Source organism: Penicillium longicatenatum (assembly GCF_028827895.1).
Source record: "Penicillium longicatenatum strain IBT 33135 chromosome Unknown contig_2_segment0_segment0, whole genome shotgun sequence".
NCBI classification, from domain to species: Eukaryota; Fungi; Ascomycota; class Eurotiomycetes; order Eurotiales; family Aspergillaceae; genus Penicillium; species Penicillium longicatenatum.
The window spans coordinates 6,274,692-6,300,726 of record NW_026643120.1 but is presented as its reverse complement, the minus strand read 5'-3'; the positions used below and the strand labels follow the sequence as shown (position 1 = coordinate 6,300,726).

The 26,035-nt window shown below is 48.0% G+C and overlaps 11 protein-coding genes across 11 annotated transcripts; 4 read left to right on the top strand and 7 right to left on the bottom strand.

The window, feature by feature from the left end:
- Positions 1 to 5: 5 nt before the first annotated feature.
- On the top strand, positions 6 to 1,415 carry N7484_004868 (glycoside hydrolase family protein; the record flags this gene model as incomplete). The annotated part of the gene is made up of 1 exon (XM_057115288.1): positions 6 to 1,415. One exon carries the CDS (start codon positions 6 to 8, stop codon positions 1,413 to 1,415), a length of 1,410 nt encoding a protein of 469 aa, XP_056975428.1.
- A 2,631-nt stretch (positions 1,416 to 4,046) lies between these two features.
- N7484_004867 (uncharacterized protein) lies at positions 4,047 to 5,422 on the top strand (the record flags this gene model as incomplete). The annotated part of the gene is made up of 4 exons (XM_057115287.1): positions 4,047 to 4,115; positions 4,140 to 4,241; positions 4,300 to 4,443; positions 4,496 to 5,422. The coding sequence occupies 4 exons, from the start codon at positions 4,047 to 4,049 to the stop codon at positions 5,420 to 5,422; spliced, it is 1,242 nt and encodes a 413-aa protein (XP_056975427.1).
- Positions 5,423 to 5,941: 519 nt separating this feature from the next.
- N7484_004866 (chalcone isomerase domain-containing protein) lies at positions 5,942 to 7,216 on the bottom strand (the record flags this gene model as incomplete). Its single annotated transcript, XM_057115286.1, has 1 exon — positions 5,942 to 7,216. The coding sequence occupies one exon, from the start codon at positions 7,214 to 7,216 to the stop codon at positions 5,942 to 5,944; it is 1,275 nt and encodes a 424-aa protein (XP_056975426.1).
- Positions 7,217 to 7,456: 240 nt separating this feature from the next.
- N7484_004865 (putative alpha-L-rhamnosidase B) lies at positions 7,457 to 9,645 on the bottom strand (the record flags this gene model as incomplete). Its single annotated transcript, XM_057115285.1, has 3 exons — positions 7,457 to 8,342; positions 8,435 to 8,706; positions 8,761 to 9,645. The coding sequence occupies 3 exons, from the start codon at positions 9,643 to 9,645 to the stop codon at positions 7,457 to 7,459; spliced, it is 2,043 nt and encodes a 680-aa protein (XP_056975425.1).
- A 524-nt stretch (positions 9,646 to 10,169) lies between these two features.
- Positions 10,170 to 11,281, bottom strand: N7484_004864 (uncharacterized protein; the record flags this gene model as incomplete). Its single annotated transcript, XM_057115284.1, has 3 exons — positions 10,170 to 10,291; positions 10,324 to 10,818; positions 10,894 to 11,281. The coding sequence occupies 3 exons, from the start codon at positions 11,279 to 11,281 to the stop codon at positions 10,170 to 10,172; spliced, it is 1,005 nt and encodes a 334-aa protein (XP_056975424.1).
- A 339-nt stretch (positions 11,282 to 11,620) lies between these two features.
- N7484_004863 (gluconeogenesis factor YvcK family protein) lies at positions 11,621 to 13,233 on the bottom strand (the record flags this gene model as incomplete). Its single annotated transcript, XM_057115283.1, has 2 exons — positions 11,621 to 12,975; positions 13,038 to 13,233. 2 exons carry the CDS (start codon positions 13,231 to 13,233, stop codon positions 11,621 to 11,623), a joined length of 1,551 nt encoding a protein of 516 aa, XP_056975423.1.
- Positions 13,234 to 14,197: 964 nt separating this feature from the next.
- N7484_004862 (uncharacterized protein) lies at positions 14,198 to 14,461 on the top strand (the record flags this gene model as incomplete). Its single annotated transcript, XM_057115282.1, has 1 exon — positions 14,198 to 14,461. One exon carries the CDS (start codon positions 14,198 to 14,200, stop codon positions 14,459 to 14,461), a length of 264 nt encoding a protein of 87 aa, XP_056975422.1.
- Positions 14,462 to 14,936: 475 nt separating this feature from the next.
- Positions 14,937 to 15,488, top strand: N7484_004861 (GNAT family N-acetyltransferase; the record flags this gene model as incomplete). The annotated part of the gene is made up of 1 exon (XM_057115281.1): positions 14,937 to 15,488. One exon carries the CDS (start codon positions 14,937 to 14,939, stop codon positions 15,486 to 15,488), a length of 552 nt encoding a protein of 183 aa, XP_056975421.1.
- Positions 15,489 to 16,643: 1,155 nt separating this feature from the next.
- N7484_004860 (NACHT nucleoside triphosphatase) lies at positions 16,644 to 20,714 on the bottom strand (the record flags this gene model as incomplete). The annotated part of the gene is made up of 3 exons (XM_057115280.1): positions 16,644 to 16,749; positions 16,811 to 19,372; positions 19,429 to 20,714. 3 exons carry the CDS (start codon positions 20,712 to 20,714, stop codon positions 16,644 to 16,646), a joined length of 3,954 nt encoding a protein of 1,317 aa, XP_056975420.1.
- Positions 20,715 to 21,885: 1,171 nt separating this feature from the next.
- N7484_004859 (uncharacterized protein) lies at positions 21,886 to 23,350 on the bottom strand (the record flags this gene model as incomplete). Its single annotated transcript, XM_057115279.1, has 2 exons — positions 21,886 to 22,426; positions 22,482 to 23,350. The coding sequence occupies 2 exons, from the start codon at positions 23,348 to 23,350 to the stop codon at positions 21,886 to 21,888; spliced, it is 1,410 nt and encodes a 469-aa protein (XP_056975419.1).
- Positions 23,351 to 24,381: 1,031 nt separating this feature from the next.
- Positions 24,382 to 25,705, bottom strand: N7484_004858 (uncharacterized protein; the record flags this gene model as incomplete). The annotated part of the gene is made up of 4 exons (XM_057115278.1): positions 24,382 to 25,135; positions 25,210 to 25,280; positions 25,327 to 25,470; positions 25,529 to 25,705. The coding sequence occupies 4 exons, from the start codon at positions 25,703 to 25,705 to the stop codon at positions 24,382 to 24,384; spliced, it is 1,146 nt and encodes a 381-aa protein (XP_056975418.1).
- Positions 25,706 to 26,035: the final 330 nt, after the last annotated feature.

Genomic DNA, 26,035 nt, shown 5'->3' with positions numbered 1-26,035 from the left:
GGACAATGGCTTCGCTTTCTAAGTTTTTGACTGCCGGCCTCTTGGTTGCTGGCGCCGCTGCCCATCCCCACGGCCACCAACATGTGCACAAATCCGCCTTGCACAAGCGATCCGGCGATTCGACTAAGCGCGGCGCTGCTTACAACGATGCAACTCTCGTCTCCGCTTTGACTTCCAGCTCTAGCGTTATCTCCTGGGCTTACAACTGGGGAAGCACCATCAATGGTGATATTCCCTCCGGTGTCGAGTATGTGCCCATGCTGTGGGGTTCGAGTTCCACCTATACGGATGCCTGGGCTGCGGCGGTTAAGACCGCCCTTGCCGATGGCAGCACCCATTTGATGGGTTTCAACGAGCCCGACTCGTCCTCCCAAGCCAATATCGGCTACGCCGATGCCGCTACATATTATAAGGAGTACCTGACCATCTACTCCAGCGAAGCTACATTGGTTAGTCCCGCTGTGACTTCGTCTACCACCACTGGCCAAGGTTTGTCTTGGATGTCCTCTTTCTTGAGCGAGTGCACAAGCTGCGAGATTTCCGCGCTTGCTGTTCATTGGTATGGCAGCGAGCTGTCCGACCTCAAGACTTTCGTCAATGAGGCTATCACACTGGCCGAGGAATACTCCATCTCCGAGGTCTGGCTCACTGAGTTTGGCTTGGACACTGACGAATCCGGTATCACCGACCTTGCCACCGCTGCTACTTTCGTCAAGGAGGCTAGCGAGTGGCTCGAGACCAAGTCCGCCATTGCCCGCTACTCGTTCTTCTTCTGCGCCAATGACTACATGCTTACCGACAGCGTCGCCAACTCTGTTGGTAATGCCTACATTTCTGTCTCTGGTTCTTCGTCAAGCTCTTCCTCTTCCTCTTCTTCATCCGAGTCTTCCTCGTCCTCCACCGAGTCTACTTCCACGTCGACAACTACGTTTGCTGTTGCCGCATCTACCTCAACCTCCGTCTCTGTTTCGACTGAGACCATTTCGTCGTCCGAGACTGAGGTGTCTTCATCTGTCTCCGTCTCCATCGATGTTGGTGCTGAGGCAGTGGCTGAATCCGAGTCCTCCAGCTCGAGCTCTTCCGAGGTCGTTGAGGTCGCCGCGTCTACATCGACCCCCGTCCCGACTACTTCTGCAACTCCGACTCCCACCTCTTTCTTGACCTCTACCACCACCCTCACTGCCTTCACCACAGTTGAGACCCCTTCGTCCTCTGCCACTCCCACTCCTGTGACCTCGTCTACACCCACCCCATCTCCCATCACATCGTCCACGCCCAAGTTCACCCCTTCTTCCTCTGCCGTTGTTGTCACCGTCACCCCCACCGTCACCGTCACTGAGTGGGAAACTGTGATCCCGACTCCAGCTGACTTTGGGGCCTGTGGCGCTCCTAAGCCATTCCACACCTCGCACTAGCCCTTGAACATCTCCAAGCAGTCCAATTGGACCTTTTCAACAATTTAGCCAACGCTCTTCCCTTCTTCCGCGCTCCCTGAACATAGTGCTTTTTTACTTCGTCACTGCCTCTTGTTTCACTTCTAGACTATATTCCATCTGCTTTTGGATTCCACTTTAGCCATTTTTTGACAATTGTTGAACAAATAGTCTATGCTGCTTGGAAAGCTGGACAATACAAATTTTTAGATTCTGGTTTCGCCTGCACTTAAAATTTGTAATTTGCTGAGGAGACTATCTATTCTTTGTCAAACCTGATGAAGACTGAAGAGCATGTAGCCCAATTTCCTGGAGAAGTCTTTTATGATCCAATCCCTCATAGCTCGCCTTCATCATAGCTTATCAACTCCGTGGAGATGAATCTTTGCGATTGCAGCCGTTCTCTCGGAATGTCTGAGTTGGTTTTAACATCCGTGAAGAGGTATTTCCTTTCATGGCTGGATTTTGGCATCCTTTGCAAGGTATTGACATTGTCGTTGTAACAAGTGGATGATCTGTATTCCACCTAAGTCTCACCTCACTTTTGATTTTCAAAAGGGTGGATTCTGTCCATTGCCTGGGATATGCTATTATACCTTGACATCCCTCGAATAGCACGATCTAGCTGATGATGGCATGCATACCAAGGCCCGGCGCGCCACAAGAGTCGTGACAAGTCTTCCCCGGCCTCGACGGCCTTTTTTGAGTAATTGCACGGCAAGTGCAGATATATTGAGGCGATCCCAGCAGGCGGCATTCAGTATCGATGGGCCGTATGCATTTCGCTGTCTATAATATATTCATCAGGGGCTATAGGGTGCAAGACATGGTTCAGGAAGTAAACTTACCTGTGGACTCATAGTCTCCATCATCACCTAGAGAGCACTGAGGTATTGATTCAAGGAGCCCACAACATAGCTTCTTCATGAAAAAGTTTGATTGCAAACTCCTCCATCTTTAACGTGGGCATCGCAGAAAGGATGAGCTCAGAAAGGAGCATGAACGAAGACAAGAGCACAGCGGCCCCTGAGGAAGCTTTTGAATATTACAACAAGCATGTTTCTTCCTTGCGTCGATATCTGGAATGGAGTCCCGCAATGCTCCGCGTGATAGGATTTGCAATTAATCCGAATAATTTGTCTCGGGTTGGATTTCGATTCTTGAACCTAGAACGGGGTTCGAGGTTACTCCATTAAATATCGAGAAGGCTTCAACGCGTAGGACTGCTGAAAGACGAGAAAAACAAATCGTCTTCGCGTAATTTTCGGTTGTCGAACCTGAATAGGATATTGGAGGGCTTCATATACAAAAGTGATGTCGTGATGAACCTTCGATGTAAACTTGGTTGCTGACCCTGAAGAGAAGTTCGAGGATTCTTCCTGGAAGGGTGTTTTCGTGGTGATCCTTCAAGGTCCCCTGGAACGTGAAAGAGGATGAAGAAGAATAAGGAAGGAAGAAAAGCAGAGAGAAGAGGCTTTCATAGTCTGCTGGAATCGGGGGAGTGGACTGAAGTGACCTCTGGAAGGTTGGAGATCAGAATCATTACAATCAGAAGAAAATTCAAGAGTGAACTAATTGCAATCTTGAAATCAGTTGAGTGAGAGCCAAGAAAAAGTGTCCAGTTGCTCTCTAGGTCTCGCTACGCATGTGGACTTTTTGACTTCTTTCTTTTTTGTTCATGACGCTTCGACGCCCGTCGTGTGTATAATTTATATGGTGCCAAAGTGGAGATTTGGCGACAAGATATATAGAGGAAACATGCAACCTCGGGCAGTGCGTGGACCAATATCAAAATGAGTGAAGTAAAATCAAATTTTATATAGAATTGCAAATGCCTTTGATCCGACCAGAAACTTATTAATTGAATGGATAACAGAAGATATATGGTAAGTTCTATCACTTTGTATTGTTGGGAAGTAGAAAGCGGGCAACACTGACTTCATTCCGCCGCAGAAACACAAACAAATGGGCATTCCGCCTCCTGATAATCCCCCTCAACCACCTGCAAAAGTGAAAGACAACTGAACAGACTTGAAAAGACTCACCATGGCATCCGAAACTCTTACAAAGACACGAAGCTTAATCAAAGCTAGTTTGTCCACAAGAAACACTGCGCGAACGGAGACATGATGTTCCAGATGTCTCACATCAAATCTAGAAACAAAACCTGATTCCTTAGCCTTCCAATCGGTCTTTTAGGTTTCGATTATGACTGTCAGGTTTACAAGCCTTTTCAGGGATGATCGAAAATCCTAGTGCGGTCGGGGTCTGATTCTACGAAGTTTCGGACACGCAGCCAGGGGTACGAGGGGAAGTAATAACAATGAGTGTACTTGGATCGTACCATCAAGTTTTAGTGATGTCAATGTGATTCAATTAAGCATCACCTAAATGCACATTTGAGTGGATGGATTTAAAACCGAAGTTGGAAAGATGCCAACGGCTCTCGCGGCTGCAACCGTGGAATGACGACATACCGACGTGTAGCCGATTATCCCGCTCAATATCAACTTCGAACAACATTCCATATTTTACTTATTCTCATCTTTTGTTGCGAATTGAATTACTCAATACTCAATTCGTTAACTCCACTAGATTCCATACATTTTCGTCATGGCGGATGCAGTTGTTCAACTACGATGCGGTGTGAAGGCAAGTATCTTTGCTTCAATATCTCGGATAGTCACTAACATGCAAGGAAAATAGAACGATGGCTGGGGAAAGAAAGGCAAAGAGTCCATGGCGGCCCAGTTGTGGAGCAAAACGCCCGGAAATGAAGCTATTGATGATAACCAGACGTACTCCGAGGTAGATGGTCCTGTATACCTCCTGCAATGCCGATTGATCTAACAAATTTGAATCCCAGATGTGGCTGGGAACTTATCCATCTAACCCGTCACACCTTCTTTCCACCGGAGAGCCACTGAAAGAATATCTGGAAAAGAACCCACAGCTAGTGGGCAAGTCAGTAATGGATCGATGGGGAGCGGAAATACCATTCCTGCCAAAGGTGTGTGTGAATCAATGCCGTGCTCGAAAATCCAGCTGACAAAAGAAAACAGATCCTATCGTTTTCCAAAGCCCTGCCGCTTCAAATTCATCCAGACCTGTCACTGGCCAAGAAACTCCACCAGAAAGATCCGAGCAAATTCGGCGATACCATGCACAAGCCCGAGATTGCCATCGCGCTCTCAAAGTTTGAGCTCTTCGCAGGCTGGAAACCATTGGAGGATATCCATGCACTATGCAAGCTGGAGCCATTGACAAAGTTCTTACCAGAATTCACGACCTTCGATGACGAGACGTTGCGTTATGTGTGCATATCGATGTTGAAGGCATCACCAGAAACGGTAGCTTCAACGATAAAAGATCTACAAAATATCCCAGACTCCCAATTTGGCCGCGATTCTTATATTCCCGGTCTCTTGATCCGACTGAGCAAGCAGTACACAGCAAGCGACAATGGAAACCTCGTTGCAGCCATACTGATGAACTATATGACTCTGGGACCGGGAGATTCAGTCTTTGTTCCAGCAGACAGTATCCACGCATACCTGGAAGGTGATATCGTGGAGTGTATGGCGCGCTCAGACAACGTGATCAACACGGGATTCTGTCCCGCGACGGAACGCGATAGTGTTGATTTATTCGGACATGCGTTGACGTTTGCGCCTCACAACGCTAAAGATGCGCTTTTGCCGAGACAGAAGAGTAATAAGGGGTTGCATGGGAAGACGGATGTCTTTTCGCCTCCGATTGAAGAGTTCGATATGCTTTGTACTTGTCTTGGGGCTGGCGAGAAGGAGACGCATAAGGCTATCCTTGGTCCTAGTTTGATGATTGTGACGAAGGGGAGTGGATCCATGAAGATCCCTGGTGATCAGACGATTGAGATGAAGGAGGGATATGTTTACTTTATTGGGCAGGGTGTGGCGTTGGACTTTTATACTGAGAAGGGGATTGCCTTTTATCGTGGGTACGCGGAGTAAAGAAAAGGAAAGGTAATGATGATATGGCTTCATAGAAGTGAAAGGAATGAAACTCAGAAGGGAAAAGAATGGTCTCACGATCAAGGCGAAAGGCAGTGGACTAGAAAGGAATGAAAGGACCTACTTATAGCACTTGTCACCTAGAAAGACATAAAACTCTCGTGGTCGAACGATATATGTATGTCTTTTCAACAAAATCAATTCTGGATTGCCTATCTGGGTTACGATCTTGGCCTGTCCATCTAGAGTGGTTCAGGTACAAGTTTGACTTTCGTCCGCGACGGTGCCTCCCAAACAACGTCATTGCCGGTCGGAATGGGAAATTTGTCAAATCTTTTGAATCTTGTCAGACTACAGAGCCCCATTTGTCCTCAAATGAGACTACCAAGGTTCTCTAAATTGTCTAGAGAGCAAGGAATATGGGACATGTATTCCAGTGGTAGATGGGAGTTGTAGGAATTGTATAAGCCAAAATATGAAAACAGGGATCATCCTAAAAGTACAAGACTATTCCACAAGTTACACGACTCTCTGCGCGACGGTTCCAACAGGCCGCTCGACAACAGTCATGAGTCCATCGACAATACTCTTCCTCGCGCCCTCGCTAGAAACCTTCTTTCCAGCAAGGTAGTTGAGCCACACGAATCGGCTGATCCGCTCATCGGACACACGGCCCATCCAGTGGGTCGCCTTAGGATCTGGCTGGAAGAGGGCATCAAGGGCACCATGAGCATCGCGAAGAAGAACAACCGTCTGGCCCTTGGGAATATTCTTAGCCTGGCCACCACCGACTATAGCCTTGAATTCATTGATTGCAGAGCCAAAGGCCATATCCTGTGATTCCGACCCAGAAGCTTTTAATTGCTGTGCGCGGGCGGTGATACCACGGACCCATGCATCACGAAGGTGCAAAAAGTCGGTGTTGCGCGTGGGCACAATTCGGAAGGCTGTCCGGATGCCATTTTCCTTGATCAGAGCTGTCCAGGCAGCATCGCCGTGCTCGGGATCCATAAGCAGATCTCTAAGCTGCTGGCGCTCCGGAGGTACCAATGATGTGGCAGCTTCAGCGCCTACCCCGGAGATAGCAGCAGCTTCGTCTGAGACAGGGGGGTGGATCGCTGTGTTCACGAGACGTTGCTGCAGCTCCGTGATATCCTTCTTGGCAACATACATTCCAACAACATACACCTGAATCGACAGGAACGAGACAGTGCGAATACCAAGACCCAACAGCTGGTACTCATCTCCATCAGACGTAGACAGCTTGTCTCCAGGTTTCTTGTTCTCCGTTCCAGTAATCGACGGTAACCGAATGGTAGTGGGGAAATAAGGAACAGAACTGTTCCCGGTCGCAATTTGGTCGACATTATCTTGCCCGTGGAGGGGGATCACAGAAGGGCCACCGTCACTCGGGAATCCAGGAGGTCCATCCATCTTCATAGCGCGGCTTTCTGAAGGTGCAATTGTAGCTTCGTGAGGCTTCGATGCAGACTTGCCGTTCTTTCCGGCCTCGAGTTCTTCCAGGCCAAACAGATCCAGCTTGATCACTCCATACATAGCCGCTGCGCTGGCAACAATTCCAGCTGCAGACCAGACAATCGACCTTCGATACTTTACGCCTTCGCCCTTGGGGCTGCCGGCGGGGCGGGAACGGAGAGGGTTGGTGGCACCATGTTTGGCTGATCGAAGACAGTTCGTGGTGGAGATGTAGCGGGCACTGGGAGGAGCGCGGAGGCTTTGGCGAGCTAAGCACTGGCATGTGCGCCAGGGCGCTGTGCGAATTGAAGACGTCATGGCTGGCCTATTCGGAGAAATGAAAGTCGGAGATGTGTTGCTCGTGTTGATCCGGAGACGGGCCTCGGATGTGGGGATACACGTGACCAGTCTCGATCTATATGAGTCCACCTATGAGGATCGACATTATAAAAATCAACATTTATTATCAAGTATTTGGACCGACATTACATAAAGATAGGCAGGTTCATGCTGTGCTGGACAAATCTTTCATTCGTAACTGTAGCTCGGCTCTCAAGGTCATTTCACAACAATCTTGTGAGAACCACCTCCAAGAACAAATGTCGCTGTGCTATCCGCATACACAACATTCTTCTTCACCAAAGCACCATTGAGGGTAATCGATGGCTTCTTAGACGACTTAATATAGGGAAGTGTAACATTCCCAGTAGTCCCCTTCGGAACCGAGAAATCTACCGTATACCGAGCAGACGACTTGGTCCAAGAAGCCTGGAACTTCCCAAGATCAGTAACAAAGCCAGCTTCCGCAAACTCAAGATCCCCAAATTGCGGCGAAAGATCCCAGGTCAGCCCCAACTGCGATGTAACCGAAAGTCCAACGATGTAGTTTGTCAATGCGGACGTTGGGCCAGAGGACCAGCCGTGAGCATGAGAGACATATGAGGTATCATAATAATACCCACGACTACCACGATAACCGAAAGTACCATTGACAAGGTAGCCCTCAATTACAGTCGACTCGGTTCCATTTGGATTGTTGATGTACCACCCCCAGGTGCGACGAATCAGATCTAAGGCCCTAGACGGCTTATTAACGAGAAAATGGCTCTGAATCTCGAAGGAGGTAATGAAGGGACAGATGTTGTCCGGTAGCTCGGGAGAGTTGGGTCCGATTGGTGTCCAATTCTTGAGCAGGTTGTCGGAAATCCTTTGTGCACGGTCGGAGTCAACCACTCCGAATAAGACAGCCATGCTGTTGGCATCTTGAGGGTGAAGGGTAGTGTCGGTCGCATTATCTTTGAATGCCCCGTAAGACTCATCCCAGCAGTAGGTGTTGATGGCTTCTTTTAGTTTTTCTGCTCGAGAATCCCAGGTGCTGGAAAGGCCTGTTGTATCTCCAGCCCAGCTGGCGAGAGATGAACCGGTTTTCAAGGTGTGATAGAGACTAAGATCCAACCGGTTAGCAATTTTCCAGGAGGGGAAAAAGATTAGACGAGGGAATAATGCGAGGGAAGAAAGCTTTTCGGTACCACGTACATCATCTGCGCTTCCGTGTTGTTATACCCTTGCTGCCAGCGAGCCCAGTCACGGATGCCAGTTACATCCAAGAGTCCACTGGCATATGTCACCTTGCCATAAATGTAATCCATAGCAAGAATGTACCCATCCCAGTTCTCCAGAAGGAAATCCGTGTTGTTGGTGTACAAAACATAGTTGTAGGTACCAATCATGGACCACATGTGATAAGTATCCGACCCAGTCTGGCTGAGTGGTGGTCCCGACTCATCAAAGGCACCAGTCGTTTTATCCTAGTCAAAATGTGAGAAAATTCCAATCTTCAAAGCTCGAGCACGCCCACATACCTGAGTATTGTACATAATCTGCAGCGCATTCATGACACTATCCAAGTCACCAAGACTAACCATTGTTGACGGGACAGCAATTCCCATATCACCAGGCCACACCGCACGATCGCGCTTGGCACCATCAACAATAATCGTGTCTCCCGGGCCCAAGGTCCCGTTATTCAACCACCCAGAAGTAACACCAGAGGTGATACGTCCAGTATCAACAGGGACCTGATTCGTCTGCAGGGTATATGCACCACTATACCAAATCCGATTGAGAAGCTCATCACTGCAGTGGAAATACCCCTGGTATGCCTGCAGATTCGACCAAGTCGGATGGAAACCCAACTCAAGATCCATGTCTTTGATTTTGACAGTCGTCGCATCGTCCGTGATCAAAAATAGAGTCAAGTACCGGAACCCACCACGAATCTTCGGGAGGGGCATCTCATAGGAGTGTGAACCAGCGGATGTGAAGTTGTCGTATAAAGCACCATCATGCCATAGACTGTTAGAATCGTCAGAATCCTCTCCTATCCAATTGAGAGCTTCTGTGAACGCGATTCCCAAAGCACCACTGCCAGTTGAGGTGTATTCGATGTGCATGATGCCGCCTACTTCTTTGCCAAAGTCGAACACAACAAGAGAGCCATTTCCATGGAGTGTTGCCGTCGCGGGATGGGCAGAGTTGGTAGTAGCGTCATTCTTCAGGTCAGAGAGCGTTTTCACAGGTTTAATTGTTCGAGACGAGGGCGCATATATGTTTTTGTCCCAAACTCCACTGAAGGCCGCCTTTGTGGGGCCAGAGCAGGTTGTATTTCGCCAACATGTTTCTGCTTGAACAGGTGAAGCAAGGGAGCAGACCCCTAAAAGAAGTTGAAGCCAAAATGCGCGCCGCATATTGGATCTTGTGAATGGATTCCACCCTTGTATTGCAACCTTTCGTACACCGTGTGAGGAAAAGATCTACTTTCACGCTACAGACACCCTACATATAGATTTCCATTCTTAAGGAGAGGAAAGGGGCACAGATGCATACGGAAATTACTCGGCATTGTCTAGCACGAAAGCTCATTCTCCGCACTCGTTTGTTTGTTGGTAAATAGAATAAAACATTCCGGCTTGGAGTCATTGGTGGGAAATTCGCCTTTAAAAAGGATCTAAGATCGGCATGCGAAGCACTCCGGTGGCTTCGCTAGCCCCGCGAGTCCCACAAGCAATATTAGTCCCGTGTAGTGACTGTGATCATTTCCCCGCAGATCTGCTTCTCCGCAAATTCCTCCGTCACTGCTCGGCACAAACATTCCCGAGGCAAGAGGTCTTGAGCACGGATCTCATTGATCAGTATGTCAATTCCTCCGCAATATCCTATCTGAATATCCTTCAGATGTATTACCCAAGTATGTTTCATTCAAAGAATCATGTCAAAGAAAGATTTCCTCTAGCTTTGGATCAACTTTGATTATATCCTCGAGAATCTCATTCCAAAGTTTCTCGATGTAGCCCTTTCCAGTCAAGCCAGTCAAGAACGGAGCGCCACTGCGAGCTGTTAGTAAAGGGCCAAATATTTGTCTACACCGTTGAAAGAAACAGCGCACATATTGATTTCCTCCAGCTGCAGATATTTGCCGTGACTCTCTGGACCGCAGACTACAGCATGAATCAGAGTTCGACCACCATCATGTAGAGTGCGAGCTTTCAGCTTCAAATAAATATACATAACCGGTGCCATCCAGTAAGGCAAGCTCCTATTAAGATTTGTTTTTATCGCTCCGGGGCAAACAGTGTTCACGATCACCTCGAACGGTGCTAGAGTATTACCTAGACGCTGAGCAAACGCATTAACCACGAGTTTACTGTTTGCATAGTGCCGACGGCCCTTGAAATTCTGCTTGTTATCGTAGAATCCAAGGATGCTTTCATCTGAGCCAAGTGCGCTGTTTTTGAGTGTATGGGAAATATGGCTGTAGGAGCTCAGAAATGTCACTCTCGAAGGTGAGCCTCGCTTGAGTGCAGTATGCCTGAGAAGAGGGAGCAGGGACAGTACAATCAAAAAGTGGGTATAACAGTTGACTGCATGTTGCTAGGCCGCATGATTAGACAATCGAGAAAATTTCCCGAACCCAGCAAGTAGGATATCCAACATACCTTGCATGATCCGCTCATGGCCGCTTTTGCTAATCTCATACCGAAACGAATTGGTACCACCATTGCAAAGAAGGATACCAAGCTCCGGCACCTCTTCCTGAACCCTTCGAGAGAACCGAATTCCAGATTCGTAGTCGTCAAGATCCAATTCAAAGAATTCTAATTGACCAGTAGGGTTATTGCGCTGAACAGCAGGGTCTGCACGCAAAGCCGCGATCGCCTTAATCCCCTTGTCCTCGGATCGGGTGGTGATAATCACACGCGTCGCGTTTAATATCAAGCATTGCCGAGCAAACTCCCATCCAAGTCCGGAATTGCCTCCGGTAACGATCACTGTTCTACCATCGAGACTTGTCTCCTGCTTATGTGAAGCTATCGGCTTCGCCATAATGGGCGATTGAACGCATCGAGGGTCGGGTTGGCTTGGTGATGGAACCAGGGATGGGAAGGATTTTGGTTTTATTTATACAAGTCAAACCAACACTCGCACGATTAACCGGTATACTTTGGGCAAACGATCCGACTGGATCGCCTCGTTGCGTGTGTGACAACCTTTCGTGTGACGTTGCTGAGGATAGGGTAAAATGTAACTCGGTAACTAGTGTAGGTGGAGGCAGCCAGGGGTAACAAATCTAGGCTGAAACTCCAAGACCCGTCGATGAAGAACCATGGCCATGAAATGTTTAATGCGGCCTGACGTTTTCATGTCACTTTTATAATGATAGTTCTATTTCTTCTCCCGTCTGCCTGGATCAAGGGTGTTCCTCCTCCATAAACCACCATCCACACCCCCTCGCACCATCGCATCTCCCTTCTTCCCTAACACAACTTCAAGAGCCTGAATTAAAGCATTCGAATCGTACTGCATACCAACAATCTCTTCTTGATCTTTATGCTTGGTGGTAGCCTTCCGCCCGTATAGACGCATTGTCTCGATTCCCATCTGAGCCAGTCTCTCCCTGTCAACCTGCGGGGTACCCGGTCCGTCTAGATGAAGAATGTGTGTCACATACGAGGCGTACGGAATCACACTGTATGGCCGAATAGTGGCTGGGGATGAAGTCGAGTCATGCGATCCTTGCAATGGTGGAAAACTTTCAGGGCGTCGTCCACGACTTTCTTCGCCGGCACGTGCAATAGCCTCAACGAAATCAGATGCTAAAAAGGATTGAGATGGGGGACCAGTCTCTCGGTCTAGTGACCCGTTCAGGATTAGAATCTTGTGACGCGCTGGACTGTTCACAATACTCTTTCCCACGCCGCGAAGAATAATTGCAGGGATGATAGACGTATAGAGAGAGCCGATACTGTATACAATAGCTTGTGCGTCATTTAGTGCCTCCAGAACGCGTGGGTTTGCCGCTGGTCGGATCTCTTGGCCGTAGGGATTAATGTACCAAATGCGGCTGATGCGACATGGTAGATCTTCGTTTTTGGCTTTGCTGAATGCAATGTTCTTATTTCGCAGGGTGGCAAGAGATCCAGGGAGATGGTCTTCCTCATATGAGACCGTATCCGAAGTATCGGAGACATCGGTGTCCTCCAAGTCATCCCCATCGGCGAGAAGAAGACTGGGGCGTCTAGCGCTTTGAGCATTCCCGAGTGCCGTTGCCTCGCTCGGATGTGAGATGCTATTCTGCCCAACGATCATAGTCCCATCAATGAGGGTGGCAGATATATGGTGCGAGAAATTCGAGTTGATCGCCGGAATAACCCGCACAATATCCGACTGCACACCACATATACTCCCGAGAAGATAAATGGCGCTTTCAAAGCTTCCACTAAAGATTCGCGCTCCGGTTAAAAACAGATTGCCCACGCTAGCCAATGTGAAATCAAAAGTCGACGACGGTGGTCTCGCTCGCTTGAGAATTTCCAAGTTCAGCATGTTGAAGAAAGAGCGAATCAACTCCTTCTTTGCCGGCGTGATGGAGATCCACAGGCCAGATGTGCCGTCCACGATAGAGAGCCATTCAAGGGATGCCGCGGCCGCTTCCGCGGGTAGACGATGATTAAACAGTTTTTTGATGGCCATTCGCTCTGGATTTACTGGCAAGTCCGGGATCAGGCGGACCAATCTACCTGATTATTATGAGCAAAACGTGGGTCCATCGGTGTCGCGTGTCAACCTGTCCAGTGCTTACTTCGAACATCGCCGATCCCCGGCCCTCCAAATATCCTAATTAACTCGGAAGACGAGCCTCCATTGTCGCTGATGGGGATGATATAGCTTAGGGGGCAATTTTTGCTCGCCCGGATTGCGTCGAACACGTCGACCAGATTGTTTGCCGCGCTTCCCCCGGAGATGACGGCGATGCCCCGGTTGGGCGTTGCAGCCATCGTGTCTCGGACACGCGACCGGTCTTGGCTTAGAATAAAGAGATTCCCGGGTCACCAAATAAAGCGGAATGTAGTTATTATAAGGGTCGAAATTCGTTTAATTGCTGATGTTGTTGTTCCAGAATGTTTTGGTCGGCTTGGCGGACCCGATCACGAGAATGACAAATGGAAGTCTGGAACCGCCACCAATGCCACTCGAAGTCGCGGGGCTTGGACACCTTCGCAGGCACCAACTCCAAATTTCGGGATTGCGAATGAATCTATGTCAAATTCTAGTCTTCCCTTTCCATTAATTTGCTCTCATCTCTCGCTGCTCTTTGCTCTGTAGAGTTGAACCTGATTTGCTTACTGAGTGCTACGTAACTAAGCCGGCCCACTTACTGAGCCTGGGTCTGCTTAAGTGGCACCCGTAAGCCACCTTATCCTATACCTTTTGATAAACAATAACATCCTAATTCTATTCACAACATCTGATTTTGCTCCATATTGTTAGGGCAGATAATGATTAACAGCTCTTATCAGTCTAAATTTAGCTGTCGACTTAGGTCTTGCCAGGGTCGGTTCTTGATCACCTAGGTAGCGAGAGACATACTTAATACCGTTGATGCTACCTACACCCAAAAGTGTTGAGTAGTGGCCACTTTCTACTAGGACCAGCCGCTATATGCTCCCATGTGCCTCTGAGCACTCAGGCCATTCAAGCCCATCTTCCTCTAAGTCACAACTAGACCCGACCGTGGTAATATCTCAAGAGTCCACCTTTGAGGTGCCCAGTTGGCCTTTTACCGATGGCTTTCAAGACATCTTTGCAAAGTATCGACACAGCCATCTTATCCCCAGGTGGGGTATGTCCAAATTCCACATGAGACATTATCGATGTTTGAAAGCAGACTAAGGCATGGAGACAATGTCTCTGGAAGCACCCTCGACCATCCGACACCAATCAGACCTGCCTTTATAAATAATGTGGTTTGGCTTCTTGGACCTTGCGTTGGTGCCTAGACCTGGAGTGACAAACTCTTTTCAACACTTGGTTCACGATCGAGACTGGACTGTCAGCTACTACAAGGCAGATTCGCTTGCGCCCCTTCGCACCTCTTTCCCAAATGACGAGACCATGTTTGCGGTCAAGAACGGGCAGCACACGTGCCAACTACTGGAAACACTGTTTGGAAAAAAGGAGCTCGGCGCGCGGGTTGCCGAACTCTGGGGGCCGCATGCTTGGTAACGGAGGAGTCAATACTGACGAAGCGAGAGCCACTTTGCCTCCAGACTGACGGAAACAATGGTACGACCGGTGTGTTGAAATCGCATTAACTTCAAGTGCTGCTATTGACTTCAGTCGTCCGTTGCTTAACTTTCTTTTTCTCTTGATCTCCCTTTCGATCCTTTATACCTTGTTCAGAGTATTCCTTGCCCTTCTTGTAACCAGGGTTCCAAAGGTCGACAACATAAATGCAAAATCTCAACAAGGTGAACCATAGAAGCACGGTAAAATTTCGGATGATACTTCCACACCGATGTTTTGACTCACCATGGCTCACATCACTCACTCCCTGGGGCGATATGGTCTGATTGTCCTTCAGCATTCAGCCATTTGAATGATTTGAATCTTTACTTCTAATCTGCATTTAATATTCCTTACTACGAGGCGCAATTTCTAGACATCAAAATCTCGAAACTCCCAGCAACGGTTCTTGACAATGACGAGTGAAATGTCGATCCGCATTCGACCTGCAACAATTAATGATGAGTCAGCAATCGAAGAACTCACCTTGGCTGCTTTCATGAATGCTGAGCATTCAAACCACAACGAGCAAGTCATCGTCAATGACCTACGCAAAGCGAACCAACTATCGATCTCGCTGGTCGCGGAGGAGGAATCCCTAAAAAACATCGTGGGTCATGTCGCTGTTTCACCTGTGAAAGTCTCTGACGGCAGTGAAAATTGGTACGGGCTAGGCCCAATCTCGGTCTTGCCTCAGCATCAAGGAAATGGCATTGGGTCCTTGTTAGTCCAGCGTGCTATGGCAGAACTCCAGGTCCGTCATGCAGCTGGGTGTGTCGTCTTAGGAAACCCGAACTACTATACGCGTTTTGTCTTTAAGCCGGAACCTTCTCTGCAACTACTGGGAGTGCCGCAGGAAAATTTTATGGCTCTCACTTGGCGTAAGCCAACCCCTACCGGGACTGTATCATATCATAATGCCTTTGAGACACCAGCAACTGCGATCGATGGTGGTGATATACTTTGAGGACTGAGCTTGACACAAAGAATGTATAATGATGATACAACGCAGATACATGGGTTTTCGATAATTAGTCTCTGTACTATAGTGTTGAGCAAAGCTCCTCGGTCCCAGTATATTGCGATGTGTTTGCGAGATTCAGGGCTCCCAAACAACCACATTTTCTTGCGTGCGCCAGGTTAGTGATAGAATGCTTGCAACACTTTGGCAGTTGGCCGTACGTGATAAAGCTAGTCTTTACTTGCTGCCATCATTTGTAATATAGTTAACTGCTGACGAAGACGTCATTAATGCCCCATTTTGGGGTTTGATTATTGGTTGCTTGATGATAAATATTCGCTCATGTTAGGCCCCGAAAACCTGACAGCGCGGTCGGTTATTTTCGGATGGGTAAAGATATATAAATCAACCATTCTTTCTAACTGACGACATACCTCTCAATATCTAGACCATGTAAACAATATGGGAATAGGCATAACTGGAATAGCACATTATGTATTCATTCAGTGCCATCTGCCAGGTCATCCTATTAATCCTCCACGTTTGGAATCATGAAATTTCTAAAACATTCAATTTTTAACGATCACACCTGAACATTAGGCATACTCGATGGCTATGCCTTGTGCAGTATTATGAGTCATACCAGTTTATCAAGGGCAGTGGTAATCTTTAGGAATGTGACGCCTTTCAACCTGTACAGTATTGTCTGTCAAAGCCGTTTTAGCAATATTCTATCAGTGACATTCGGATCTGATGTAAGTCCCACGAAAGCCGACTTCCAAACATTTCATCTCCGTACTAGCTCTATACCTAGTAGTAACATGTGGCTAGCGAGAATAGGGCTATTTAGCATGATTTAAGGACTCATGGCCGAAATTGTGCGGGGCGTCAGATTCCTTAGAGCTTTGGAGCAAGGACGTTTGGCTGCAACTTGTATTGCAACGGCAATGTATCCCAAACTTTTGGCCTAGATACATCGGAGCAGAATTCACAATATGACGCGCGATACGGAAGATGACGTATTCCCGATCCCAAGCACTTCAAGATAGTAAATGCAATTCGTAAAGAATGCAGCAGGTAACGCTTCTCGAATGCTGATTAGGTTAATTCCTGAAACGGATACATGTATCTAATTCAAGCCTCAACCGTCCTTCATCGGGATCATGCGATGGCCGCTTTGCAAACAACGCCCTCCAAGCTCATAGCATTCCGTACAAATATCAAAATCCCCTCCGTTGCAAATTCCACATCGATAGTATGTGTTGCTCTTGGGAATATTCAGGGTGCACAAATCACAATTTCTCGATGCGTAATCGAAGGGTACTGACCGCACATCAACATATTCATCACACAATGGTATTCCCCGCTTCTTGGAATAGTCAGTCAACATTTTCGCAATGTTCGTGTTCCCATTCCTTTTAGCCCACCAGAACACAGACCGTCCAAAACAATCGTGAGAGTCACAAGAGACGATACCCGTAGCCAGTAACATTTTTACCACCTCCATATGACCGTTTCGTACAGCTATTGATAGCGGCGTTGAGCCATAATGATCTCCCTGGTCCGGATCAACAGAACCAAAGACGAGAATTGTCTTTGCAACAGTGTCACGTCCGCGCCAGGCTGCAAAATACAGCGGTGTCCGACCACAGTTATCTTTCACATTGGCCACAATTTTCTTGGCACCGAGCAACAGTTTGACGATATTATCGTGCCCTTCCATTGCTGCCAGCGACAGTGGCGTGTGCCCATATGTAGAATCTCTAACATCTGGACCAGCTCCTCTGTCCATCAGCATTTGCACCACCTTCTCATGACCTCCATATGATGCAGCCTGGAGAGCATTGCCATATTCTCCGCCCTGGGCGTTAATATCGGCTCCTTGATCTAGCAGCATCTGCACCACCTTCCTATGGCTTCCATATGATGCGGCCTGGAGGGCATTGTCATAAAATCCACCCTGGGCGTTGATATCGGCGCCTCGATCTAGCAGCATCTGCACCGCCTTCTCATGGCCTCGTAATGATGCAGCCTGGAGAGCATAACCATAATCTCCGCCCTGGGCGTTGACATCAGCGCCTTGATCGAGTAGCATCTGTACCACCTTCTCATGGCCTTTATATAATGCGGCCTGGAGGGCATTGCCAAATCGCCCACCCTGGGCGTTAGTATCGGCTCCTTGATCTAGCAGCATCTGCACCACCTTCCTATGGCTTCCATATGATGCGGCCTGGAGGGCATTGTTATAAAATCCACCCTGGGCGTTGACATCGGCGCCTCGATCTAGCAGCATCTGCACCGCCTTCTCATGGCCTCGTAATGATGCAGCCTGGAGAGCATAACCATAATCTCCGCCCTGGGCGTTGACATCGGCGCCTTGATCGAGTAGCATCGGCACTATCTTCTCATGGTCTCTATATAATGCGGCCTGGAGGGCATTGCCAAATCGCCCACCCTGGGCGTTGATATCGGCTCCTTGATCTAGCAGCATCTGTACCACCTTCTCATGGCCCCCCCATGATGCAGCCTGGAGAGCATAACCATAAAATCCACCCTGCGCGTTGATATCGGCTCCTTGATCTAGCAGCATCTGTACCACCTTCTCATGGCCTCCTGACGATGCAGCCTGGAGAGCATAACCATAATCTCCGCCCTGGGCGTTGACATCGGCGCCTTGATCGAGTAGCATCTGTACCACCTTCTCATGGCCTCCTGATGATGCAGCCTGGAGAGCATAACCATAAAATCCACCCTGCGCGTTGATATCGGCTCCTTGATCTAGCAGCATCTGTACCACCTTCTCATGGCCCCCCCATGATGCAGCCTGGAGAGCATAACCATAAAATCCACCCTGCGCGTTGATATCGGCTCCTTGATCTAGCAGCATCTGTACCACCTTCTCATGGCCTCCTGATGATGCAGCCTGGAGAGCATTGCCATATTCTCCGCCCTGGGCGTTAATATCGGCTCCTTGATCTAGCAGCATCTGTACCACCTTCTCATGGCCCCCCCATGATGCGGCCTGGAGGGCATTGCCAAGTCGCCCACCTTGAGCATTCACGATTTCTGATAGTTTTAATTCCTTGGTTTCAACCGGCAAGATACCGTTCAGGACAGACGCTAATCCTAGTAAGGCCGCGTAGTACAGAGGTGCTGCCATTGTAGCAATGGGACGATGTAAACCGTGTGGCGCTCCGCGCCGGTCTATGTCATGTAATCGTATCCAGGTCGCGAAAGACTTTGTCTTGTCTTGAAATAGCCTAGCCACAAGCTGCTCAGTTTCGGGCATCTCCTTAATTGAGTTTGCATAGTGATGGTACCAATTCATAGCGGCAAAAAGAGCAAGTGGGAATTCTTTGAGCTTGGACTCATCTAGTAAGTCACCAGAGAGAGATGGCTCCATAAGGTAGACGAGACAGACACGGGCTATTTCTGTATTTGCAGGCGCACTTCGAATGGCGAAGCAATTTGCTTTTTGTTGCAAGATGCGGTCCGATTGAAGATATTCCTGAACGGAGAAATGTGCTATGCGAGCAGTCAAGGCTTTTTGCTCGTTATCGTCTTCCGTGGCCACGATCTCGATAAGCCCAAGGCAGATGTCGATCAGATCATCTTGGTCGTACGAACGGCCATCGCGACGAAGGTGTGGCGGATCACTTAAGTCAACAGCGTGTGCGTCGATCAGCTCATTAACAGTGAGCGGTCTAGTGGAGATACAAAGCACAGCTAAGACCCGCCGCACATCCTCAACGTAGTCATCGTGGATACTGCATAAGATCCGCTCGTATGTTTCATCGAGATCACGAGGCAACGTGCGCAGGCATTTATCAAGCTGATCCACGTTTTTCACCCGCCGAAGAGCGTTGAACTGACATTCGACGTATCTGAACCTATATGCCATGTTGGTCAAAATAGTGAGGACTAGCTTTTGTTATCAGAAACCTACACTCCTTGTGCACCTGTTGTCAATTTCTTTTCAATATCTTCGTGACGCGATTTCCACCTCTGGAGTTTCGCGTCGTCCTTAAGCCGATAAGAGACAAAGTTTGCTATATCTCTATCGGTTTCCGAATTCCTTAATGTAAGATCTTGATCAGGGGAAGGATCTAATGATTCACGGATATCCAGCTCGCTCCGACTTGTGACCAAAAGATGGACACTAGGTATCGACCAACTGCGTATCACTTGTATCGCTTCTAAGACACCTTCCCTTTTACAGTCTCGAGGGCTCTCGTCTAATGCGTCAAGTAGAATATAAGTATAGCGGAATCTATCAAGGAGGCGCCGTAGTGACTCAAGCAGCGCATGCACTGGGGGAGATCCGGATTCATATAATGCATGTAATTGCTCCAGCTCTCTTTCGCCGTTTTGTTGCTGTACAGATAGCTGTAATAGCAACGTGCGTAGCATACCTTTATCATCTTGCTTTGCCTCTTCGGTAAAAGAAAAGTAGAAAAACGCGATTCCGACTCCATATTTATGGCTCATCTGACGAAACGTATGTAGAATTGTGGTTGAGCAAAGGACCGACTTGCCACATCCTGCAAAGCCATTTAGCCATATGAAGGAGTTGCATTCTTCTAGCCACATCCGGAATCGATGGCCATTGATGAACCAAAGACCTGTGCTTGGATGCCATTTCGCTAACGTAGCGTTGTGGTTAAGAGAGGCATCAGGCGCCATAAGCCAGCAACGAATCGTGAGAGAGATTTGACTAGCATTTATTCGCTCGACAAGTGAAATGACCTCTGATATCCCATCTTGAATCTGACTCTGGCTCTTTAGCTGCAGGACGTCGAGTGCAAACGAAAGATTTTCGCGTATGTCATTGATGTCTTCTTCGAGCTTCTGCAGAGTACTTTTCCGAAATGGATAGGCCGCGCGACGCCCAGCAGCCTTAACGCGATCCTTTAAACCCGCGGCCGCGGCCGCATCCTTGTGGAATCTCTCACACTCGCTCTGCAGCTCGGAGATGATCTCCTCGCATTTCTGGACAGCCTTTTCGACTTCCCGGAGAAGATCTTGGCTGTCGGCCTGCGATCGGCGTCCCTCTACTGCAACATCAAGGGCTCGAAAGATGCTCTGAAGGTTGTCGAGATTCTGCGTAACCTTTGCTAGATCGACGTCTTGGTCCTTGTAGGTAGTGTAAAAATTGACCAAAGATTGGGTGACTTGAATGCCGAATGAAAGCAGCCCAGCAATCCCTGACGCGATAGAGAGTGGATCAGCCATCGTGATCGATAGCAGTTCTTGAGGCCGGGAGAACAGGCGATCTCAGCTCTGGATTCAATTTCATATACTTGTAATCTTAGAGGCGGGATTCAGCCTCACCGCGCAGGGCCACAGCTGCTTTGATGCCTAAAGCGGGGCTGAGCATGGGCTATGAAAAGTAGCCACGTCGATTAAGAGATGTATCAGTATTTCCGGTAACTTAGGGGATTAACATTGCTATGTTACACCACATTACGGAATTTTTAAAAGGAACTATATCAAAAATGGACTAGCGTGTTTCAAGATAGGCTCGGGAAAGATGTATGTGAAATTTGGAATAGTGATATTAGCCGATTCCAGGGCCAAATTGCTAATGCTGCTATCTACTCAGCCATAGTATTTTATAGATATTGTAAATGACATAGTATGTTATCATCGTTTTCTTAGTGCTGGCTTGGAAAGCAATGGGATCAAAATAGAAACATGGCTAACAAATATTGAATTGAGTCCCCCATTTGCGCTGTGGTAGGCAAAGAAGCTTTTGAAGATTTCTCGGGGACCAGTCAAGCAACTGGCTTCGGAGAAGAGTCAAAATTTGGTGGACATTATCGACTCAAACGGGAGGCCTTGGAATGGGCAGAGACAGGACTTGTAGATTCTGGCGAGTTTCAAACTTGACAAGTTCGATTCAGATAGGTGAGCTATTTGGGGGTTTCATGATAGTGTCGCATGGTTGAATCAACGGGCTTGCTGGTATTGGTTCTGACTTTTCCTTGAGACCTTAGCTAGATGAAAAATGCTAACCCTTGCATTGACGTTACGTTTTTGACTGAGAGATCAACATTATATTGTCTTGTCTTAACTAGTCATATTCAATACCCAAATGCATGCCGTGGATTCGCAACCCCAATGGAAGACGTCTATGTATATATTTCGATCAGACACATACGTATGATCGATCCAAATTTGAGCCAGCAAAAGCAATCACATTAAAAAAATAAATACTATTACATTATTGTACGGAGCGACGGAGAGAACGGCGAAAAGGTCCAAAATGAGGAAAAATCCACATTGGGATCTTTTAGCAGTTCAACCTGTAACACCATCCACCTCCATCCCAGGATCCCAAGCTTACAAAAGTGTGAAGCGCATGCTCTATATCTTGCACATCGGTTAGCTTTCTAAAGCCATATTATAGCTGAAACCGCTGCCCCGGAGGGGCCTCAATCCGCATCTGTAACCCGAGTATCCGTGTCTGATTCTGCAGGATTTTCTCCCATTGCTCAATGCGGGCCTCACAATCTAGAAGCCGGTCACGCATCTCCTCTTCGTTCATTTGCTGAATGCGGATTTTCTTTTCCCACATTCTAGCATCTGACACTGATGACCGATGTCTTTTTGCAGGTATGGCACAGGAGTTATACCAAGGCTCATTCCTCAAATTCCGCCTGATATCATCATTGCCATTCGGCACAAGCGGTCTTCGCTCGAAGTGAGACCTAAAGCCAAAGTCGTACTGGCTGGGACTGTGCTGTCTCGCATCAAATGTCGAATTCTGCGGGACCGCAGATTCCTGACAAGAACAGCTCACATTACCTGGGCTTCCGACAGTGGAAGTCTCACTAGTTGGTGTCTGGTGCGGTGGAGCTGTATCCTCTTCCTGAATATTTTCCGAGACATAGCCCTCCTCCTCCTCTTCGCCGTCTTCTTGAGCGGCTGATGTCATTTGAGATCTAGGAACAGGTCATAGTTAGAAATCATGGTTTGCATGGGTAGAAGGAAGCTTACTCTGGCGACCTTGCTTCCTGGTTCTCAAAGCCTCTCCAAGTTTGATCATGGTCTATATCCGGCCTTCGCCTGATAGCAGTAGCAGTCGCAGGGCGAGCTAGAGGCTCCTGCGCTCCGCGAAGGTGTCCAGCACCCTCATTACTCAGGGATCTCTGACTCCGCTGAGTCGTCGGGAAAGCAGGCACAGACCGATCTCTAAACGCAGTAAGTAAAGATTGATCCACCTCATGATCCTCCTCTTCACGAATTATTTTTGCCCTATTTGGGTGCGATCCAAAATGGACACCTAAGTCCACAAGATCCCCCATAGGCGTTCTAAAATGCGTCTTTGTCTCCACAGGCCGCTTCATCAAAATTATCTGCATAGAGACAATTTCATAATCATCACGATGATTATTGCGAGCTTTAGATGGCTTCTCACGCTCTTTAGCATATACACAGCTCCATTCAACACTAGGGTCGAGTGGTCGCAGCTCAGCAATCAATTGATTGACGTGCGCCTGACGAATTCCAGAAAGGAATTGGTATTGTTGTGCTGCCGAGATTTTGTTCGCTCGTTTCTGTACCTTCCTGCAGAAATCTCTTTGTGTCATGTGCATTTTTGTGCGCTCGACTTTTGTCCATGAAGGCTCTTGGCCCGGGATTGGGTCCGCTTTGAAAAACTTGTAGCCTTCGTATATGACTGTAGCCGGTGCAGAAGTGAAGGTGAACCCTATACTTCTCGTGAACCAAGGCTTCTTGTGGGACTTTGAGCTTGGGATTTCTTTACCTTGAGGCGCAGTGCGCGAGGACTGAGCTGGAAAAGCTGTATTATCTGGCGCATGTTCGAATGAATTGTCCGTAAGACCTTCGTGATCCCAAAAAGTCATTGTCTCGAAATAATTAAACGAGTAATAGTTGTGCACTGCAATTCCGTATCGAATTTTCAAGATGCTGTATATGTTGTGTGAAGAGAGAACCGGCAGACGAGGCACTCACATCTACTTATACTCGACTGCAGTCAACGACTAGGTTCAAGTTTTCTTCAAAGGACTTCAGCCTCATTAAACCCGGGTAACAAACATGCTCACCTGCGGGGGCGATTTATGACAATTTGGGCGCTGTGATTGGTCAGCTGACAGCCCGCCTAAGGTCGGCATAATATAGTTTTGAGCCTCGATCTGGATTCCGATGCACGCGCCCGGGCGAAGCATGCAAGGCTCTCATTCATTCGGGAGGATCTTCAAGTGGGGGCGAATATTTTTTTCCATGAGAATTTCAGAATACGAGCTGCCTAGTCATAAGCTCGAGTCAGCCTTCGCCCTACATTGGACGGCGACGCTAGAGCCGCGTGGCTCGGACCTCGTGGTTCTTGAATGAGACAATGATTCTAGAATAGATGCTGCTACGGTAACCCAACGAGGTAGGCGTTCCGTAGATCCATGAAGGTATTTCGTATAGCCTAGCTTTCTGTGGAGCCATGGAGGCTCTGTGGCATTCAGTTAGAAATAGAATCTTACATAGTCCATTACGTTGGTTTTCCTGTTGGGGTTTGCGGCATAGATATAGGCCAGAGAATAAAACTTCATCTAAGATGGATGGTCCGGAATTGCTGTTGAGGTGAGGCAGTGTTATGAATTGGTCCATTATAATTGTCGTGGTAAATGAGTTGGACTCATGCACATCGGAACCCAATTGCCGGGTAGATCATCGGGTTTCATATCCAGCTTTCCTGCCTTTATAATCGTCTTTTATACCTGAGACCCGCACCTAAGCGTACACAGGTGACTGTGGATAGCCTGCACAGACCGTTGACCAAGGAAGAATCCAACACGAAAGAAACCACGTCAAAGAAAAGAAAAATGGCATTCACAGCCGCCATTGGCTCAGACCTATTCCAAGATGATGAGGTCATTGAAATTCACAAATCAACAAGAAAGCCCTGTGGATGCTCGAAATTATCCACGTCTACCTCCGCCAACTGCCACGGCTCAGGCTCATCTCGCCATTGATTGTGGAATATGTGTTCCCCAGCAACAAGGCGATGTATATTTCGCTTGGCACTGTAAACGATATTCCACGACCTCTCTTCATGGAACTTGCTAGCATCGCCACTCTCAATATCGGAATCTTGAGAGGAGGGTCCAGCCCGTTTGTGGGTACCAATATAGCCGGGAGACGGGATGTAACAATCAATCTTTGGTCTGCCACTGACACCACCACACATATCACTCAAAGAGTTGTCCACGGGCATGTCCAGGTGATCAACAGACAGCGCAGCCAGTATACGTTTTGCCCCGCGGTTGGAAACGGCATACCCGTACAGGCAACATCCATTTTCGGCATGATAGATGTATCGAGTTGAGTCTACGGGGAAATCTTGCTGCCATCTATCTGGGATTCCTTCCGTTCTGACTCGTTGCTTGACACTTGCGACTGTGGGGTCATGGGGGATGGCGTAAAAGTGTGTCTCGTTCTGAGCTGGTCCAGTCATGCACGTGCCAATCCATAGCAAATCCCAGTCAGTTCCGTAGGGAGCTTCGGGGGACACTTTCTTGTTTCCTTGAATTGTGTGTAAGCCGTGGGCGAATTCGGTGAGCTGGCTTTTGATGTTCACGTCCCAGTCTGCATCATCTTCTAGGATCAAAGCGGTCGAGAATGAGTTTTCGACAACCCTGCGATTTTGAATGTCATTAGTGCATGTTTTGTAAGGGGTATGAGTGGATTTTTTGAAATGGTGGGTGTTTACTTTCTCAAAGCATTCATATGGGCACGCCAACACGCAATAATAGTCGGCTTTGTTGTCTCTATGTCAAGGCCCTGGAAATTATTAGCAGGGGTCACCTTGGCTGCTTAAAGTGCGTACCTTGGGCATAGCCTTCTGGTTCAGGCTTTCCGGGCGAACTCCATCGAGCCAGTCGACCTTGAAGCCAGACAAAGAGGCGGCCAAACCAAGGAAGTCGCGTTTGTCCGTGCGTTCCGGTAAGCCGATGGCGTAGATGTGCTCAAACTAATCATATTAGATAGTGAACACAACAATGTAAATGGAATGTAAAAGAATGACGTACCCCGAGCGTTTCGTTTTGAATATGGCTGAACGTCCTCGAAGAAAAGGTCCTCTGAGCAAGGTAGGGCAGTTGTTTAGGCCATGCAACTTGCAGAGAGCTGCCGAGTAATATGAAGAGAAGATAAGCGACTGAGCCAGCCAACAATATTTGAAAAATGCGATGGCCTCTGGAAATCATGATGACTATCAAAGAGCACGTCAGATTCAAGAGATGACTGAAAAGTGGAAGAGAGAAAGTCAAATCTCTCCCTAGAGAGCAGGGTAGCTAGTGTATCAACAGCTAGGGCCATGCTTGACGAATTTTTTCCGCATTAGATATATACACCCTCCCCTCGTCCCTGTTCAAAAATCTTGGAAGTGAAGAACCCAATACCGTGGCCGAGAACGGCCAAGGTCTACATACTTCAATGTTTTTGTTTTTATTTCCGTTTCTGCCCCACCGTTCCGTGTAAATCTAACCGTTTATGCTCACCGCCGTTCCATGCTTTCTCTCTGTATGGGTGATCCC